Genomic DNA, 20,279 nt, shown 5'->3' with positions numbered 1-20,279 from the left:
AATTGTTGAATGCAACAATAATTATTAAATCTTGTTAAACCTGACAATGAAATTGAATGATGCAGCGTTTCATCATATGTTGTCCTTAAAGTCCTTACTTTAACCTAAGCAATACCATTAGTGGTTGCAACATTATCAGTCAAATTATCTGTCAAGAGAAAGTATTACTCCTCGTTTTTACATGTGGCTGTTGTGGGGATACACTCTTTTGGCAAAATCGCTTCTATGTATAACATAGTAGTGAAAGAGCGGATCTTCCATATCATTTGGATATACTGAGCAACGCACATGCAAACATAATATGCCCGGTTAAATGTGTAGATACAAACCGAGGGGCTAACGAAGCCTCTCTGGCAGCTCAAAGTCTGCACCACGCTCTACTTTACTGACTTTAGCATGGCATTGACAAACACAGCTCAGTGTATTCAGTCCAGCCCGGAATCATGGCAAGACGTGAAATGTGACGTTGGTCTCACCGTTTACAATGATTGTAGCTTGATATTGAGTAAGAAAAAAGCTGATAAACCTTGTGAGACCGGGTTTGCGGAGAGCGTTTCTCCGCGACCTCAAGTCGACTTTTACTGCTTAGGGAGCCCTATATAAATCTATAGGACTACCCTGCAAATTGAAAATCTCAACATCCGGGTGTTTCTCCATGTTAACGATACCGTGTAACTGTGACGTTTTGTTTTTTTGGGGGGGGGGGTACCGTGATACCGGGTTGATTCAGTTAGCTCAAGACGCGACCACTGGTTGAAACTGAGAGAAAAACTGACGAGGCCGTTATGTCCTCTGACTCTCACCATTACCTTAAGTGAACAGTCATGAAACTGCATGCAACAGAGCCTCTGTAAATCTGGTATAAGAGTCAACACAAACTTTAGCCAGTACCTTAAAAGCATTGTATTAAGATTAAATATCAAGAAAATCTAAATTTTAGTCGACACAAAGACAACACAGGCTGACCGAATCACTAATGCTAACGTTAGCTAAATTTGAAAAGTTGGTTTACACACCCAGTAAAGCTGGCATGTGTGGTCACTTACAGTCAGTGTCCGAACTACGGGGGGACTCGGGGGATCCGAGACCCCCTGAAACTGACACGAGATCCCCCGAAAACATGATTTGGGAAATGTTGGGGGGTCTCTAAAATATTGGCAAAATGTGTTTTATTGATATTGAAATCGTGTATAACGGGAACTATTTGCATATCAGAAGTGTTGTGTTTACATCAAAGATAAAATAAACAGATATGACAACGACTGCAGTCTATCCCCATAATTTCTCACAAATTCTAGGCCTGTTTGTGTGTGGTTGTGCCTCTTTCCCATGCGCATTTTGATACAATGTATGTTGTGGATGTGGCCGAAGTTTGAGAAAGTGTTTTTTTAATAATTCCGTCTTCAGTCAGATCGTGTAAGTGCAAGTGGTCAGCGTTAGCAATGGCTAAACGACAGCAAGGCACTCTTTCCCATTTTGGATTTTTTTTAAAAAGCAAAAGTTCTGAGGAAAAAGATGTTGTTCAGTCAGCACATGACAGTGGACAAGCGTCCGCAACCACGTGCATTACTGGAAACGCTGGACCCACGGTCAGCGTGCAGCAGGACCAACGGTCAGCATGCAGCATGCAGCAGGATCGAGCAGGCAGCGTGGAGCTATCTGCCGGTGAGTCCACGTCCGTGGCCCTCTCTCACCCGAGCATCTGGACAGAGTGGAAGTCTCGAAACCCCTGGCTGTATACAAAGGATGGCAAGTTGGGATGCTCTGTCTGCCGGGACACAAAAACCCTTTTATCGGAAATGGGAAGTGGCACACACCTGTCTGAGGAATGGATACACGGGGATGTAAGTAGCCAGACACAATTCGGGTTACGTAAAAAAATATACAAACATAGGGATAGCAACGCGCACAGAAGGGCAGTCGAGATAACAGAAACCAAGCAAAAGGACATTCTACCCAACAGAGTTACTGCGATTAATGCCAAAGCGACAGAAGAAACGGCACTGTCCTTTAGATCGGCCTATATGGTGGCCAAGGAAAGGCTAGCCTATCAGAAGCTACCTGCTATAATGAAATTGCAAGAGCTGAATGGGGCAAAAGTGGGTCCTGTGCACAAATCAGACAAATCATGTGCTGAAATGATTGGTCATATTGCGCAGGAAATGAGAAGAAAGTTAGTTTCAAACATAAAAGAAATGAATTCAAGAATCAGCCTAACCATTGATGAGAGCACAGTGCACGGACGTGCCTATCTCATTATGTATGTAAGATGTGACGTGAGTGGGAAAGGAGACGTGGACAATGTATTTTTGGACATTGCAGAGCTGACACAGGGCACAAATGCAGAATCCATTTTCAATAGTTTGAGACAGAGTTTGCGCCAAGCTGGGTTAGATGACGAGTTTGTGGGCCGGAACCTCATTAGCATCGCCACAGATGGTGCTGCAGTCCTCACCGGTAAAACCACTGGGCTGATTGCGAGGCTGAAACGCAATTTCCCCAACATACAGTCAATCCACTGTCTCGCCCACCGCCTTGAATTGGCTGTCCATGACTCACTCAAGGAGGTTGCTGGATGTAACCACTTTGAGATTTTCATCTCCAAGCTCTATGCTCTGTACCACCAGTCCGCAAAGAATGCACGCTTGCTTGAGGAGGCGGCTGCTGACCTCAATATGCAGGTTTTGAGAATCGGACAAATATTCACTATACGATGGGTGGCTAGTAGCTTTACACGCGATGCGTGTGTGGAGGTGTGGAGCCTATGTGCGTAATTGCCGTAAAGCTGTGCTGTCCGCGTATGATTCTGTATGTAGGCTTGTGTTTTCGAGATCCGCGCTCTGAGTCAAGCGCAAGAGCAAGCGCCCCCCCCCCCCCGAGAGAAAAATGGGACCCCCCGAAAATCTCGGCATAGTTCGAACACTGCTTACAGTAACGCAAAACGATGTTCAACTGCAACAGCAACGTGATTTAAAAAAATATGCGTTAATTAACCACAATAAAGCAGGTCTTACCTTTGATAAATTGGCAGTCAGAAGTGAAGTGTGGCAGACACAGATGATGAACATGACCATGTAGCACAAAATGCCTGGGGCGGAAGTGGAAAGGCAGTAGAACTGACAACCTCCCAATGAGTAAAATTCATCAATATTTTGCATTTATGATGCTACTAAAAATATACCATTAATTTTCTACTCAGTAATCCACAGCTGATTTTATTCAAACAAAACTAAGTAAAATGCAATTAATAAATAATTCAAAATTGTTTGAATTTAGCTTAATGTAATTCCAAACTACAGTCATTTATATTGTGCATAATTTACTTTGTATTATTTATTTAATATTATATTGACCCCAATCCCAGTTTTTACAGTGTAGACCCAAAAGTTAATGAAATAAGAACTAATTTTCAAAAAAAAGATAAAAGTCATTCTTAAAAATGTGATACTAAATATTAAGCACTGTATAAACTGAGGACTGATTCCCTAAGTTTAATGTATTCACTCCGCTGTTAAACTGCTCTCATGTTTAGAAGCATCAGATCAGCGCATGCGCTGCGGCGTCCAATCAGTGCAAATACACAGTAAGGGGGCGGGGCGAGTGGCTGAGTATTTCACCGGAGGATTGTCTGGTGGTTCCTCGATTATCGCTCCTCGATCCTCGGTCCTCGGTCCTCTGGCACAAATAAGCACCATGGGACGCTCCTTGAGATAGCGCACACAAATCAACTTCTGGTGAGACAGAGGACCGAGGAAATTACAAATAAGAGAAGTGAGATCTACCCAATGTGAGTGCTCCACATCACAACCATGTGCTGATTAAGTTAGCATCCTGACAAAGCACGAGAGGAGAGCCTCTGTAGCTTCCATCTAACTCATAACAACAAGCACTCACCCTCAGTTTAAATAAACTGATTTTGCTGCCCCATTCTCTCTTTCATTGGGGAGGAGGACAGAGGTCCCTTCAGAAGTCTATGTGGCATAAGGTAAAAAGAGTTACTTTTTAAACTGACAGGAACACATTTTATGTTCTATTATATAAATCAGGGGTTTTCAACCGGTGGTCCGCGGACCCCTGGTGGTCCGCGGCGGCATTGCATGTGGTCCGTGACAAGAGCCTATGTTGATCAGTTCACCATTGTTTTTTTTTAATATAAATTCGCTTTGATATTTCAACACATTTCCAGAATACCGTTACATATCGTGAAAAATATGTTTAAAATAATATAAAGGAAATTCAAGCTGACAGAATGTAGCCTTGCGCCTATCCAGTCTATGGTAGCCTGTGATTCGCTAATGGTAATGAGTTGCGTCGCTAACCTCACTTATTATTCATTACGTACAGTCTTGCGAGCAAAGTTGACACACATTTATAAGCATAGCCGACGAGAGTATTTTAAGATAGGTTGTAGTACAGCAAACATTTGTTACATATGTACTAGTCTAGCTATATATCTAGCACCAATGGATCGTTTTGTAGTGAGGAAAGTGCCAGAGGGACAGGCTGCCATGACAGAGGGTCAGGCTGCCACGACAGAGGGACAGGCCGCCACGATAGGGCAAGGACAGGCTTCCGAAGCGTCAACTTCGCAAAAAAGACGAAAAAGAAAATACAATGAGGAATATGTTAAATATGGATTCACAGTGACGACAGACAGAGCAGGAGAGGAGGTACCACTGTGTTTCGTATGTTCAACAATTCTCTGTAATGAAGCTATGAAGCCGTCGAAACTTACGCGGCATATGGAGACGCATCACGTCCACTTGAAGGCCAAACCCGTTGAGTACATGCAACAGATGTTGCGTGATTTCAAAGGACAGCAGGCTACCATGAGGAAGAGTGCAAAAATAAATGAAAACGCACTGAAAGCATCGTATCTGGTCGCTCTCAGGGTTGCAAAAAGTAAGAAGCCCCATACCATTGCAGAGCAGCTTATATTGCCAGCAGCCATAGATATGTGCAGAGCTATGGTAAGCGAAGAATGTGCCAACAAATTAAAAACTATTCCGTTGTCAGACAACACAATCGGAAGACGAATTGGGGAAATGGCAAATGATGTCAAAGACCAGCTGATGGCAAAACTTCAGACAGTTCTGTTTTCCCTTCAAATCGACGAGACGACAGATGTTACTAATGATGCGCAACTGTTAACATTTGTGCGATACGAGGACAGTGGCACTATGTGCGAGGAATTTCTTTTTTGCAAACCACTGCCCGGGCGAACTACCGGTGTAGAAATATTTAAAGCACTGGACGATTTTTTCACGGAGCACAATATCTCGTGGCAGAGGTGCGTTGCATTATGCAGCGATGGGGCCCGAGCCATGAGTGGCAGCAAGACTGGACTGTTTGCGCATGTAAGGAGGGTGGCTCCGGGGGTAATTTGGACACACTGCCTGATTCATAGAGAGGCTCTCGCCTCCAAAGATCTCAGTGTTGAGCTCAGTGGTGTGTTTGATGTCGTTGTCAAGACGGTCAACTTCATAAAACGAAACGCATTGAATACACGCCTGTTTTCATCCCTATGCCATGACTTGGGAAGTGAACACAGCTCTCTCCTTTATCATTCAGAGGTGCGTTGGCTGTCTCGCGGCGCTGTGCTCGCCCGTGTGTTTGAACTACGCGGAGCTATCTACGAGTTCTTGTGCGAGAAGCATTCTGATCTGGCTTCCAATTTCAACGATAGTTACTGGTTAACTAAGCTGGCGTACCTCACAGATGTTTTTGCAGAGCTGAACAAGTTGAACAGCTCCATGCAAGGGAGAGATGCAAACGTCATGCAGCTCTACGAGAAGCTCGACGCATTTGTGAAAAAAATGTCAAAGTGGATCGAACGAGTGGAGAGCAATAACTTGGCGATGTTTCCTTCAGTTGAGGAATACCCTGACAGCACTGACATCAACGACACTATATGTGAGCATTTGAGGAAGCTTGTGCGTCAATTCGCAAAGTACTTCACTGATTCGGAAGAGTGGCGCCGTGACAGCAAGTGGATCCTGCTCCCATTCAGTGACGATGCATCAGTAGGGTCAAGTCTGACGGCTGTGGAAGAGGATAAGCTGATTGAGATGTCCACAGACTCTGTCAGGAGGCATATGTACGACACACAGCCCCTTGTTAAATTCTGGATAAGTTGCCAGACAGAATTTCCACAGCTTGCTGCAAAAGCAATGAGGTGTCTTTTGCCCTTTCCAACCACATACCTGTGTGAGAGTGGTTTTTCTACACTGGCGTACTTAAAGAATAAGTACAGGGCTAGGCTTGATCCAGAGAATGACATGAGACTGTCTCTGTCTACCATTTCGCCACGAATAGACAGGCTGTGTGGACTTCACCACGCCCAGATATCACACTGACAGGTAGGCCTAATTCTCCCATGTTTTCACTGTTACGACCCTGGCGGGTTTAGGCCCCGCCCTGTGTTAATGGTAAGCCTGTTCTCTCTCCCTGCTTTTCTCAATCTCTCTCTGCTTTTCTCAATCTCTCTGTCTCTACAGCAGGTGATTGGTGACAGGTCTGTCCTGGCTGGGTTATAAAAGCCCTGACCAGCCAGCAGTTGAGGCTGCCTTGGTCTTCATTTGTTGGATTTTGGTTCTCCGGTGTTGTTGGATTTTTGTTCTCCGTTGTTGTTTTGTCACACACCTAGACTGACTTTGCATGACATTTTTAGTTACTTTTCCCAATACTGAATTGCACAACACTTTATTATTCTTTATTCTTTCTTTAAAATAATCTTTAATTTAATTTAATTTAATAAATCTACTTTTATTATTATAAAATCTGCGTGGCCTCTCTTTCATGTTTCATGCATTGAGCTATGCATGTAACACCAAATACACACGCGCACGCGCAGGCACATCAGTGGGCCGCGGATTGCTTTCTAGTCCGAATGGTGGTCCCTGGGACAAAACCAGTTGAAAACCCCTGATATAAATGATACTCTAAATATCAACATTTGAAAGAACTGTTGTGAAAATGTTTATATTTTTCATATTATTTATCTTAAGGAGAGTCAAATACAGTGCTCAAAAGAATTAAAGGAACACTTTGAAAATATATCAGATCTCAATAAGGAAATGTTGGATCTGCCTACTGATATGGAATGGGCAATGTGTTGGGAACGAAAGGACGCCACATAGTTTGATGGAAATGAAATTGATCAACCTACAGTGGGCTGAATTCAAAGACACCCCGAAAATCAAAGTGAGAAAAATGATGGGGCAGGCCGGTCCATTCTGCTGAATTCTAATGCAGCAACTCAAAATGAGACTCAGTACTGTGTATTGCCCCCCCGTGCTTGTATGCTAATCCTAATGACACAATGGATGGTGTCCTGAGGTTTTTCCTCCCAGATCTGGACCAGGGGATCTCTGAGCTCCTGGACCTGCTGAGGAGCACCCTGGCGGTCTCCGATGGACCGAACCATAATGTTCCAGAGGTGTTATTGGATTTAGGTCAGGCGAGCGTGGGGACCAGTTAATGGTATTGATTCCTTCATCCTCCAGGAGCTGCCTGCATACTCTCGCAACATGAAGATCTGTAGAGGTGTGTGGGTCCCTCCATGGATATGCTTCCCCAGACCATCACTGACCCACGACCAAACCAGTCCTGCTGAACGATGTTAAAGGCAGCAGAACATTCTCCACGGCTTCTCCAGACTCTCACGTCTGTCACATGTGCTCGGGGTGAACCTGCTGTCCTCTGTGAAGAGCACAGGTGGCCAGTGGCATACCTGCCAGTTCTGGTGTTCTCTGGCAAATGCCAGTCGAACTCCACGGTGCCGGGCAGTGAGCACAGGGTCCACTAGAGGACGTCGGGCCCTCAGGCCACCCTCATGGAGTCTGTTTCTGATTGTTTGGTCAGAGAAATTGTAGGGCTCTGGCAGTGCTCCTCCTGCTCGTCCTTGAACAAAGGAGCAGATACCGGTCCTGCTGATTTGTTAAGGCCCTTCTACGGCCCTGTCCAGCTCTCCTAGAGTAACTGCCTGTCTCATGGAATCTCATGCTCTTGAGACTGTGCTGGGAGACACAACAAACCTTCTGGCAATGGCATGTATTGATGTGCCATCCTGTTGGAGTTTGACTGCCGGTGCAACCTCTGTAGGGTCCAGGTATCGCCTCATGCTACCAGTAGAGACACTGACCCTAGCCAAACGCAATACCAGTGAAAAAAGTCAGAAAAGATGAGGAAGGGGGAAAATGTCAGTGGCCTCCACCTGAAAAACCATTCCTGTTTTGGGGTTCGTCCCATTGTTGCCCCTCTAGTGCCAAGGCACCAAATCTGCTCCCGGGGGCCAGACAAACTGGTAGCCTATCAAGCTATTATCCTGCCATAACTGTACAACAAGCTAAACATGTTTTACAAGTGCCCTATGAGTCACGAAGAAACACAGTGTGGTTTACGAATACTAAACTAAGTGCGGCAGTGGCTTAGTCTGTTAGGGCTTGGACTTGGGTCCAAAGAAACTGCTCCCTGGCGCTGGGTACCTGCAGCCTCCCTGCTCTGCCACCTCTCCTACATGTACAGTGGGGCAAAAAAGTATTTAGTCAGCCACCAATTGTGCAAGTTCTCCCATTTAAAAATATGAGAGAGGCCTGTAATTTTTATCATAGGTATACCTCAACTATGAGAGACAAAATGAGAAAAAAAAATCCAGAAAATCACATTGGAGGATTTTTAAAGAATTTATTTCAAATTATTGTGGAAAATAAGTATTTGGTCAATAACAAAAGTTCATCTCAATACTTTGTTATATACCCTTTGTTGGCAATGACAGAGGTCAAATGTTTTCTGTAAGTCTTCACAAGGTTTTCACACAATGTTGCTGGTATTTTGGCCCATTCCTCCATGCAGATCTCCTCTAAAGCAGTGATGTCTTGGGGCTGTCGCTGGGCAACACGGACTTTCAACTCCCTCCAAAGATTTTCTATGGGGTTGAGATCTGGAGACTGGCTAGGCCACTCCAGGACCTTGAAATGCTTCTTACGAAGCCACTCCTTCGTTGCCCTGGCGGTGTGTTTGGGATCATTGTCATGCTGAAAGACCCAGCCACGCTTCATCTTCAGTGCCCTTGCTGATGGAAGGAGGTTTTCACTCAAAATCTCACGATACATGGCCCCATTCATTCTTTCCTTTACACGGATCAGTCGTCCTGGTCCCTTTGCAGAAAAACAGCCCCAAAGCATGATGTTTCCACCCCCATGCTTCACAGTAGGTATGGTGTTCTTTGGATGCAACTCTGCATTCTTTCTCCTCCAAACACGACGAGTTGAGTTTTTACCAAAAAGTTCTATTTTGGTTTCATCTGACCATATGACATTCTCCCAATCCTCTTCTGGATCATCCAAATGCCCTCTAGCAAACTTCAGACGGGCCTGGACATGTACTGGCTTAAGCAGGGGTACACGTCTGGAACTGCAGGATTTAAGTCCCTGGCGGCGTAGTGTGTTACTGATGGTAGCCTCTGTTACTTTGGTCCCAGCTCTCTGCAGGTCATTCACTAAGTCCCCCCGTGTGGTTGTGGGATTTTTGTTCACCGTTCTTGTGATCATTTTGACCCCACGGGGTGAGATCTTGCGTGGAGCCCCAGATCGAGGGAGATTAGCAGTGGTCTTGTATGTCTTCCATTTTCTAATAATTGCTCCCACAGTTGATTTCTTCACACCAAGCTGCTTACCTATTGCAGATTCAGTTTTCCCAGCCTGGTGCAGGTCTACAATTTAGTCTCTGGTCTCCTTTGACAGCTCTTTGGTCTTGGCCATAGTGGAGTTTGGAGTATGACTGTTTGAGGTTGTGGACAGGTGTCTTTTATACTGATAACGAGTTCAAAAAGGTGCCATTAATACAGGTAACGAGTGGAGGACAGAGGAGCCTCTTAAAGAACAAGTTACAGGTCTGTGAGAGCCAGACCGAGGGCGATTGATATTCATTTTGTGTTTCTTCCATCTTCTAATGATCAAACCAGTTGTCTCTTTCTAACCAAGCTGCTTGCTGGTGGTCTTGTCTTCTATTCCAGCCTTGTGCTGGTCTACAATCTTGTCCTTGATGTCTTAGACATTAGTTCCACCATGATCACAAGACCTGTCCATGGTCTTGCCCTTGGTGGAGAGGTTGTCATCTGATTTATTGACTGTGGACAGGTGTCTTTTATCCAGGTAAAGATTTGACATCAGAGTACTTTCTTAAAGCAAGAGGACCTATTTATCCGGTCCTTGGGAGCCAGATTTTTTGTTGGTTGCCAGTGGATCAAATACTTATTTCCTCCAATTAAATGCAAATCAATGTATATCTTTTTTTGGTAACACTTTATATTAAGGTACACAAATTCACCATCAACAAGACTAGACCATATTTGTTTGGTGTTATTATGGGAGAATGACTATTCTTGTGGTACTACTGCCTTATTAGGCCCATATTGAGCATAGCATATTAAGACCAAAACTCATGTACAACACAACTTCTTTACTTGCAATAAATAAGCGCTAATTAAAAGGTTAGTGAGGAACAACTCTTAACTAATGGGCTATTACTTGTAGAATATGGTCATGTAGAGTAAGGCATTAATAAGTGTTTTATAATGATTAATAAAGAGCCAATATACTGCTCATATGCATCTTAATTAACAAATACTTTTTTTAAATATTCTGTCTCTCACTGTAAAAATTAACCTACCATAAAAATGACAGACTGTTCATGTCTTTCTAAGTGGTAAACTAAACTGACACAGATCAGTGTCATAATAAATAAATGCAGTCAGACGGAATCACAAATCTAATTTTGGGATTTATATCTAAATGTCTGCATCAATACAAATATTTTTCAATGCATACACAAATACTTATCGTTTTATATAAATGTAAAAACTTTTCACAAATATATTTCTAATCCACATACAAATAGTACAAATAAAAAAGGCTTCTTGTGTGTGAATCTCTCTGTTTCAAGGTTCAAGGGTTTTTATTGTCAGATGCACAGTAGCTACAGTGTAGTTATGGCAAGGAAAATCTGAGGTCCAGAGCTCCTCCAACAATGCAGCATATTATAAAAGGACATAAGACAAAATAATGATAAAATTGAAATCGAAATAATAAAATAAAGCTAAACAGTATCAAAATTAAACAGAGTAGTTTAAATTAGAGTAAAAGAAGTTCATACATCTCAGAATATAAGCACAATAAGTTATATTATGCAATGTCATGTTGAAAGTGATAAAATATGTAGGATTCTTTGTACATGTAATAGAATTAAATATACAATACAGAATGTAAAATTTAGTATTAAATATTGTACAGTGAAGTACAATTACATGTTTTTGTTTTGCTAATAACTATTAAGATAACAAATTATATAAATGGTGTGAAACCAGATGAATGTTTTGGGTTATGGAGGCACTTAACAGAGCTCAGGCGTTTAGCAGTTTTATGGCCTGTGGGATGAATCTGTTTCTGAGTCTGGTGGGTTTAGTCCTGATGCTGCGGTACCGCCTGCCAGACAGCAGCAGACAGAACAGATTGTTGCTCGGGTGATGGGGGTCTTTGATAATCCTTTGGGCTTTCTTCCTGAGCCGCTGGGAGTAGAGGTCCTCCATGGATGGCAGCTCTGTTCTGACTCTGCAGTTTTCACCACCCTCTGTAGAGCCTTACGGCTGAGGGCGGTGCAACTGCTGTACCAGGCCCTGATGCAGCAGGTCAGGAGGCTCTCTATGGTGCACCTGTAGAGGGTCAGGAGGCTCTCTATGGTGCACTTGTAGAAAGTGCAGAGTATCCTGGAGTCCATGTTGAACCTCCGCCTGCGGAGGAGGAAGAGCCACTGTCAAGCTGTTTTGATGATCAAGTGCAAAGAGATTCACACAAATTCAGTGAAATTCATACACAAATAAAGGAAGATTCACACACCAAAAGCGTTTTTTATTTGTTTGTGGATCAGAAATATATTTGTGAAAGTTTTTACATTTATATAGAATGAGAAGTATTTGTGTGTACAGTGAAAAATATTTGTTCGGATGCAGACATTTAGATATAAATCCCAAATTACATTTGTGAATCCTTCTGTACGCATTTATTTATTATGAGACTGATCTGACCCCATACCCATCTCAACGTCAGCAAAACCAAGGAGCTGATTGTGGATTGCAGGAAGAAACAGAGAGAGGAACACGCCACATTGCAATCAACGGGACTACTATGGAGAGAGTCTGCAGCTTCAGGTTCCTTTGTGTTCACATAGAGAGCATCCTGACCTTCTACAGGTGCACCATAGAGAGCGTCCTGGCCTTCTACAGGTGCACCAAAGAGAGGGTCCTGACCCTCTACAGGTGCACCATAGAGAGAGTTTGGACCTTCTACAGGTGCACCATAGAGAGCATCCTGACCCTCTACGGGTGCGCCATAGAGAGCATCCTGAGCGGCTTCATCATCTCCTGGTTTAGCAGTTGCACCACCCTCAACCACAAATCTCGACAGAGTGGCTATAAAATAAATAATCTTTGAAACACACATCCATCCATACAAATGCACATACAGTAAATACCCGCCTTTAACCTTGTTCATCTATATGATATTCATCAAGGATACGCTTAAGTAAGGGACGTCCATCATTCTTGGTTTTAATCTGCAGCCGACTCCTTCCTGCGTAGGTTCTAACCTGAAGGTATTTGAAAAAGTTTGAATGGGGTAACTTGTATTTTTGGGAGTTTTGAAAGAAACTACGCTGTCGTCATTGATTAACTGTCCAAAGAAAATGAAGCCTTTCTCCTTCCAGTGAAAAACGGTTTTGTTTATTTTTTGTAATATGCTTTCCCGTCTCCTTTCCTCTCCTCTTTTGCTGTCTTTGCTTTCCTCCCCTCCTTTCAGATTATACCCCCGCCATGCCAGCGCCATGAACAATCTGGGCACTCTGACTCGTGACCCAGAGGAGGCTGAGCGCTACTACAGGAAGGCACTGGACACCAACCCTCAGCATAACCGAGCTCTGTTTAACCTGGGGAACCTCCTCAAGTAAGAAATGCTCAAACTCTCTGGAACAGAAACAGAAAGGCCATTGAGGAAGATAGCTTACTAGCTAACTGTCAACATCCCCTTAAAGCAGCAAATTCTAAATTATTGCTAATGGAAAATTCTCACAAGAATGATCAATAACAACACAAAAAAACATTAACTCAGTTCAGTTGTCTCTTACAATTACCTCTGTTTTTAAAAGAAATAAATGTGGTGCACTACCAAGTGAAATCCAAATAGGTTTTGGCGAAGTCACTGCAAATATATTTAAGCCAAAGTGTCAAACACGTAACAACTGATCACACAGGGGTGCTATTGAATAAATGCTTTATTATGTTTAGGCGTATGTCCATGGAACACCTGTTTATGAGGAATGATTTCTCATACATAATACATTTAAAAATATATATATATGTATGGCTAATACTTGAGGTTTTGATAAAGTATAGGCATATAAACATAGATGGCTTTTTAATTTAAAGAGTTGGGTTTTCCAGTGTTGTGTTAGGAACATAGATGGATGACTTTGTCAGAGTTGTCTTGAATGCATAAGTTATGAAAGTATGTGGCAGGGCAATTCATGATATTAACCACTCGTTGACCTCAGATTGATTCTTTCCAGACAGCAATATGCTTTTCTGTGTTCCTGTACAGAGCAGATGTCAGTAGACCTTCACACGAGGACATTAGTGTAGATCAGGGGTACCCAACCAGTCGATCGCGGTCTACCGGTCGATGGCGGGCTGAGTTCCGGTCGATGGCGGGCTGAGTTCCAGTCGATCGCGAGAAAATGTTGTGTGTAGGCTATCCTCCTACTGTTGTGTAAAATAGGCCTACATTAAAACTTCCAACTTAAAACATTTTAAATAGGCACAATGAACTGCTGATCGCGTGAAGCAGTGTGTAGATTTGTACAGCTATAGTAAGGTAGATCAGACATAACCAAAGAAAAAATGTCACACGCTTCTTTCTATCCGCGCGCATGGTATGGTTGCTAGGTTCTAACTAAGGACTCGGAAGGGCGCGAGTAGCTTGACTAGAGCGAGTGGATACTACCATGGCGGCAGAATGGCTAAAAAATCTAAAACTTATCATTTTCATTCAGAGTGGGAGGAGGATTCTTTTTTCGTGTATTCGAATGCCAAGTCCATCTGTCTTATCTGCAATGCAAATGTGGCTTTACCAAAGAAAGGGAATTTGGAGCGGCATTTCAAGACGGTCCACAAGAGCTACGATACAAACTTCCCAGCTAACACTGCGCGCCCGAAAAGTCAAGGACTTGAAAAGTTAGCTAGCAGCACAACAGTCCATTTTTACCAGGCCCAATACCACGAGTAAGGCTGCAACCATAGCTTCTTATCGTGTCTGTCGTGTTCTTGCAAAAGGAAAGAAATCTTTCAAGGATGGTGAGATTGTGAAAGAAGCTTCATGGAAGCCGAAGATGCGCTTTTTGCCGATTTTAAAAATCGAAAGGTGATTGTGTCTGCTATTCAGGATGTGCAGCTATCAAGAAATTCTGTTACACGGGGATGCGAGGGAATGGCGGGGGATGTTGAACAGCAATTGAGGAATGATATTGACACATGTGAGTGTTTTTCTCTGCAACTGGATGAATCCACTGATGCTGTGGATGTGGCTCAGCCCCTGGTGTAGATTGTCCTAGTGGATTTTATAAGAAAAAAAAAATATTTTGGCAGCCATTGACGAACCTGGTCTTCCACTCGAAGCCTGTGTGGGAAAATGTGGCTTGAATTGGAATATGATTCTTGATAGGGTTGTAACGGTATACATATTCATACCGAAAATATTCGGTATGGGCCCTTCGGTCCGGTACACGGCTCTTTTCTAGATAGACATGGATTTGTGAAAAAAACTTGGGTTCAGGTCTTTTGACTGATTTTAAATAAGCAAAGTATTGGCTTTCAGAATATGAACCTTTTATTGCCAAATTCACACGATATATACATTTTTGAAGCTTATAAAGGGAAGATGACAAGCACCTGTCAACTCACACTTTGCTGCTACTCAGCGCCACTATAATTTGCCGCTACACTCCGTTGCCAAGCAACGCTTATTGTTTAGGTGTCCTTTGATAAGCAGGCAGTCATAGATCTGATCGATATGTACATAAACGCGAGTGAATCTGACGCGAGACAGAGAGGGATCAATGATTAGGATCAGCTGCTGTTGACGGAGAACACGCAGTTTTGCCTGACCACCTGCAGCTCCGCCACGGTATGGATGGTGAGCGGAGCAAAACACACACTTCAAATTAGACCATACACATGTAGCTTTTTTATCTACCTCTCCAACAAAATGAACTAGTTATGAATACATTTATGAATACATTTATTCTTTGTTGTCTGTTGGGTCACTCATTACTGGATTAGCGAGCTGATTGACCGAGAGTTATTTAACAGCAACGGCGCACTACATTACACCCGACTGCCACTGGAACATGCAAAGCCACGTCCTGCAAACTCCCCCCATTTTCGAACAGCACACAAGCATACATCTGGCAGAGGTACTGAAGGAGGTCGTGTCAGAATGGGAGTTGGAGAGGCCATGAAACACAATTCCAGTCACAACAGATATCTGCCCATTCTGCAAGCAATGTGGTTTTTGCAAAGTTAATTTTTCAAAAAAAAAGTGAAACTACAATGAATGTACAAGCTGACAAGCAAGTCCTAATGTCAAGCTGCTTTTGTGAATAGTATAGTACAGTTCATTTTTGAAATGCTGCACCTTTATTTTATTATATTTTGTATTCATTTGAGAGAATATTCACAGTTTCATAATAATTAAAAACCCTTTTTTAATGTTCTGTTATCATTTTTTCTGCTGTACCAAAAACGTACCTAACCGTGACCTAAAAGCCGATGTACGTAACGAACCAAAATGTTTGTGAACCATTACACCCCTAATTCTTGAGTCTTTACAGTCTTGTCATGTGTGAGAACAACCAGAAGTTGTTAATTCTTCTGAAGTTCTGATGGCATTACTGCATTTGCAATCTCAAAACACAGTTTGTATCAATGCATTAAACTAAAAGAGAAAACCTGTACATGTCTGTTTCTCAATGGGAATATTAATCCTGGGGCTAAAACACCCTTACAAGTATGTTTTAGTTGTGAGTGTCAGGTCTGGTATTACATATTATACAGTATATATATATATATATACAGTATCTCTCAAAAGTGAGTACACCTTTCACATTTTTGTAAATATTTTATTATACAGTGGGGCAAAAAAGTATTTAGTCAGCCACCAATTGTGCAAGTTCTCCCATTTAAAAAGATGAGAGAGGCCTGTCATTTTTATCATAGGTATACCTCAACTATGAGAGACAAAATGAGAAAAAAAATCCAGGAAATCACATTGTAGGATTTTTAATGAATTAATTGGTAAATTCCTCGGTAAAACAAGTATTTGGTCACCTACAAACAAGCAAGATTTCTGGCTCTCACAGACCTGTAACTTCTTCTTTAAGAGGCTCCTCTGTCCTCCACTCGTTACCTGTATTAATGGCACCTTTTTGGACTCGTTATCAGTATAAAAGACACCTGTCCACAACCTCAAACAGTCATACTCCAAACTCCACTATGGCCAAGACCAAAGAGCTGTCAAAGGAGACCAGAGACAAAATTGTAGACCTGCACCAGGCTGGGAAAACTGAATCTGCAATAGGTAAGCAGCTTGGTGTGAAGAAATCAACTGTGGGAGCAATTATTAGAAAATGGAAGACATAAAAGACCACTGCTAATCTCCCTCGATCTGGGGCTCCACGCAAGATCTCACCCCGTGGGGTCAAAATGATCACAAGAACGGTGAGCAAAAATCCCAGAACCACACGAGGGGACCTAGTGAATGACCTGCAGAGAGCTGGGACCAAAATAACAGAGGCTACCATCAGTAACACACTACGCCGCCAGGGACTTAAATCCTGCAGTTCCAGACGTGTCCCCCTGCTTAAGTCAGTACATGTCCAGGCCCGTCTGAAGTTTGCTAGAGGGCATTTGGATGATCCAGAAGAGGATTGGGAGAATGTCATATGGTCAGATGAAACCAAAATAGAACTTTTTGGTAAAAACTCAACTTGTCGTGTTTGGAGGAGAAAGAATGCAGAGTTGCATCCAAAGAACACCATACCTACTGTGAAGCATGGGGGTGGAAACATCATGCTTTGGGGCTGTTTTTCTGCAAAGGGACCAGGACGACTGATCCGTGTAAAGGAAAGAATGAATGGGGCCATGTATCGTGAGATTTTGAGTGAAAACCTCCTTCCATCAGCAAGGGCACTGAAGATGAAGCGTGGCTGGGTCTTTCAGCATGACAATGATCCCAAACACACCGCCAGGGCAACGAAGGAGTGGCTTCGTAAGAAGCATTTCAAGGTTCTGGAGTGGCCTAGCCAGTCTCCAGATCTCAACCCCATAGAAAATCTTTGGAGGGAGTTGAAAGTCCGTGTTGCCCAGCGACAGCCCCAAGACATCACTGCAGAGGAGATCTGCATGGAAGAATGGGCCAAAATACCAGCAACAGTGTGTGAAAACCTTGTGAAGACTTACAGAAAACGTTTGACCTCTGTCATTGCCAACAAAGGGTATATAACAAAGTATTGAGATGAACTTTTGTTATTGACCAAATACTTATTTTCCACAATAATTTGAAAATAAATTCTTTAAAAATCCTACAATGTGATTTTCTCATTTTGTCTCTCATAGTTGAGGTATACCTATGATAAAAATTACAGGCCTCTCTCATCTTTTGAAATGGGAAAACTTGCACAATTGGTGGCTGACTAAATACTTTTTTGCCCCACTGTATATACTCTGCCTGGCCAAAAAAAAGGTCACACACTCTAATATTCCGTCGGACCGCCTTTAGCTTTTATTACGGCACGCATTCGCTTTGGCATCGTTTCCACAAGCTTCTGCAATGTCACAAAATGTAATTCTGTCTTGCATTAAGTTTTCGCCAAGATCTTGTATTGATGACGGGAGATTCTCCAGCACATCCCAAAGATTCTCAATCGGGTTCAGGTCTGGAGTCTGTGGTGGCCAATCCATGTGTGAAAATGATGTCTCATGCTCCCTGAACCACTCTTTCACAATTTGAGCCCGATGGATCCTGGCATTGTCATCTTGGAACATGCCCGTGCCATCAGGGATAAAGAAAATCCATTGATGGAATAACCTGGTCGTTCAGTATATTCAGGTAGTCAGCTGACCTCATTCTTTGGGCACATAACATTGCTGAACCTAGACCAGACCAACTGCAGCTACCCCAGATCATAGCACTGCCCCCACAGGCTTGTACGGTAGGCACTAGGCATGATGGGTGCATCACTTCAGCTGCCTCTCTTCTTACCCTGATGCGCCCATCACTCTGGAACAGGGTAAATCTGGACTCATCAGACCACATGACCTTCTTCCATTGCTCCAGAGTCCAATCTTTACGCTCCCTAGCAAATTGAAGCCGTTTTTTCCGATTAGCCTCACTGACAAGTGGTTTTCTTACGGTTACACAGCTGTGTAGTTCCAATCCGTTGAGTTCCCTTCGCATTGTGCATGTGGAAATGCTCTTACTTTCACTATTAAACATAGCCGTGAGTTCTACTGTTGTTTTTCGACAATTTGATTTCACCAAACGTTTAAGTGATCGCCGATCACGATCATTCAAGATTTTTTTTCCCGACCACATTCCTTCCTGGAAGATGATGTTTCCCCACTGTCCTTCCAGTTTTTAATAATGCATTGGACAGTTTTTAACCCGATTTTAGTAATTTCAGCAACTTCCTTAGATGTTTTCTCTGCTTGATGCATGCCAATAATTTGACCCTTCTGAAACTGATTAACATCGTTTCCACAACCACAGGATATGTCTTTCGAAATGACTGTTTCACAAATGAGAAGCTACTCACTGCATCAGTCAGAGTTAAAAAAAACTGGTTGCCAGCTGAAACATAATCACCCATGCAGTAGTTATCCAATTGGAAGCTCTTACTTATTTGCTTAGTTAAATCCAGGTGGTGGTCTTTTTTTTTGGCCAGGCAGTGTATATATATATATATATATATATATATACAGTATCTTACAAAAGTGAGTATACCCCTCAGATTTTTGTAAATATTTTATTATATCTTTTCATGGGACAACACTGCATATATGACCCTTTGATACAATGTAAAGTAGTCAGTATACAGCTTGAATAACAGTGTAAATTTGCTGTGGCCTCAAAATAACTCAACACACAGTCGTTAATGTCTAAACCACTGGCAACCAAAGTGAGTACACCCCTAATTGAAAATGGCCAAATTGTCAATATTTTGTGTGGCCACCATTATTTTCCAGGACTGACTGAACTCTCTTGGGCATAGAGTTCACTAGCGCTTCACAGGTTGCCACTGGAATCCTCTTACACTCCTCCATGATGACATCACGGCGCTCCTCCACCTTCCGTTTGAGGATGCACCAAAGATGCTCAATAGGGTTTAGGTCTGGAGACGTGCTTGGCCAGTCCATTACATTTACCCTCAGTTTCTTTAGCAAGGCAGTGGTCATCTTGGAGGTGTTTTTGGGGTTGTTATCATGTTGGAATACTGCCCTGCGGCCCAGTTTCCGAAGGGAGGGAATCATGCTCTGCTTCAGTATGTCACAGTACATGTTGGCATTCATGGTTCCCCCAATGAACTGTAGCTCCCCACAGCCGGCAGCGCTCATGCAGCCCCAAACCATGACACTCCCACCACCATGCTTGACTGTAGGTAAGACACACTTGTCTTTGTACTCCTCACCTGGTTGCCACCACACACGCTTGACACCATCTGAACCAAATAAGTTTATCGTGGTCTCATCAGACCACAGGACATGGTTCCAGTAATCCATGTCCTTAGTCTGCTTGTGTTCAGCAAACTGTTTGCGGGCTTTCTTGAGAATCATCTTTAAAAGAGGCTTCTTTCTGGGACGACAGCCATGCAGACCAATTTGATACAGTGTGCGGCGTATGGTCTGAGCACTGACAGACTGACCCCACCCCTTTAACCTCTGCAGCAATGCTGGCAGCAGTCATACGTCTATTTTCAAGAGACAACCTCTGGATATGACGCTGAGCACGTGCACTCAAGTTCTTTGGTCGACCATGGCGAGGCCTGCTCTGAGTGGAACCTTTCCTGTTAAACCGCTGTATGGTCTTCGCCACCGTGCTGCAGCTCAGTTTCAGGGTGTTGGCAATCTTCTTATAGCCTAGGCCATCTTTCTGTAGAGCAACAATTCTATTTTTCAG

The 20,279-nt window shown here is 43.0% G+C and overlaps 2 protein-coding genes across 7 annotated transcripts in view; both read left to right on the top strand.

The window, feature by feature from the left end:
- Positions 1–20,279, top strand: part of tmtc1 (transmembrane O-mannosyltransferase targeting cadherins 1) — a 128,802-nt gene that overhangs the window by 60,366 nt on the left and 48,157 nt on the right. For all 6 annotated transcript variants that reach the window (XR_010167797.1, XR_010167796.1, XR_010167795.1 and 3 more), the window contains one exon: positions 12,852–12,995. Coding sequence is in view for 3 of the 6 variants with exons in the window: in XM_063905481.1 (XP_063761551.1) it covers positions 12,852–12,995 (144 nt within the window). In the remaining 3 variants the exon portion in view is untranslated. The remainder of the gene's footprint in view (positions 1–12,851; positions 12,996–20,279) is intronic.
- Positions 4,081–6,891, top strand: LOC134878979 (protein FAM200A-like). The gene is made up of 2 exons (XM_063905181.1): positions 4,081–6,359; positions 6,498–6,891. Exon 1 carries the CDS (start codon positions 4,275–4,277, stop codon positions 6,354–6,356), a length of 2,082 nt encoding a protein of 693 aa, XP_063761251.1. The 5' UTR covers positions 4,081–4,274; the 3' UTR covers positions 6,357–6,359; positions 6,498–6,891.

Source organism: Eleginops maclovinus, chromosome 17 (assembly GCF_036324505.1).
Source record: "Eleginops maclovinus isolate JMC-PN-2008 ecotype Puerto Natales chromosome 17, JC_Emac_rtc_rv5, whole genome shotgun sequence".
Taxonomy (NCBI): domain Eukaryota; kingdom Metazoa; phylum Chordata; class Actinopteri; order Perciformes; family Eleginopidae; genus Eleginops; species Eleginops maclovinus.
This window is presented reverse-complemented; position numbering and strand designations above follow the sequence as displayed.

Bases quoted from the DNA above. Each gene is read 5' to 3' on its own strand.
- LOC134878979 (XM_063905181.1), top strand. From the start codon at position 4,275: ATGGTAGCCTGTGATTCGCTAATGGTAATGAGTTGCGTCGCTAACCTC.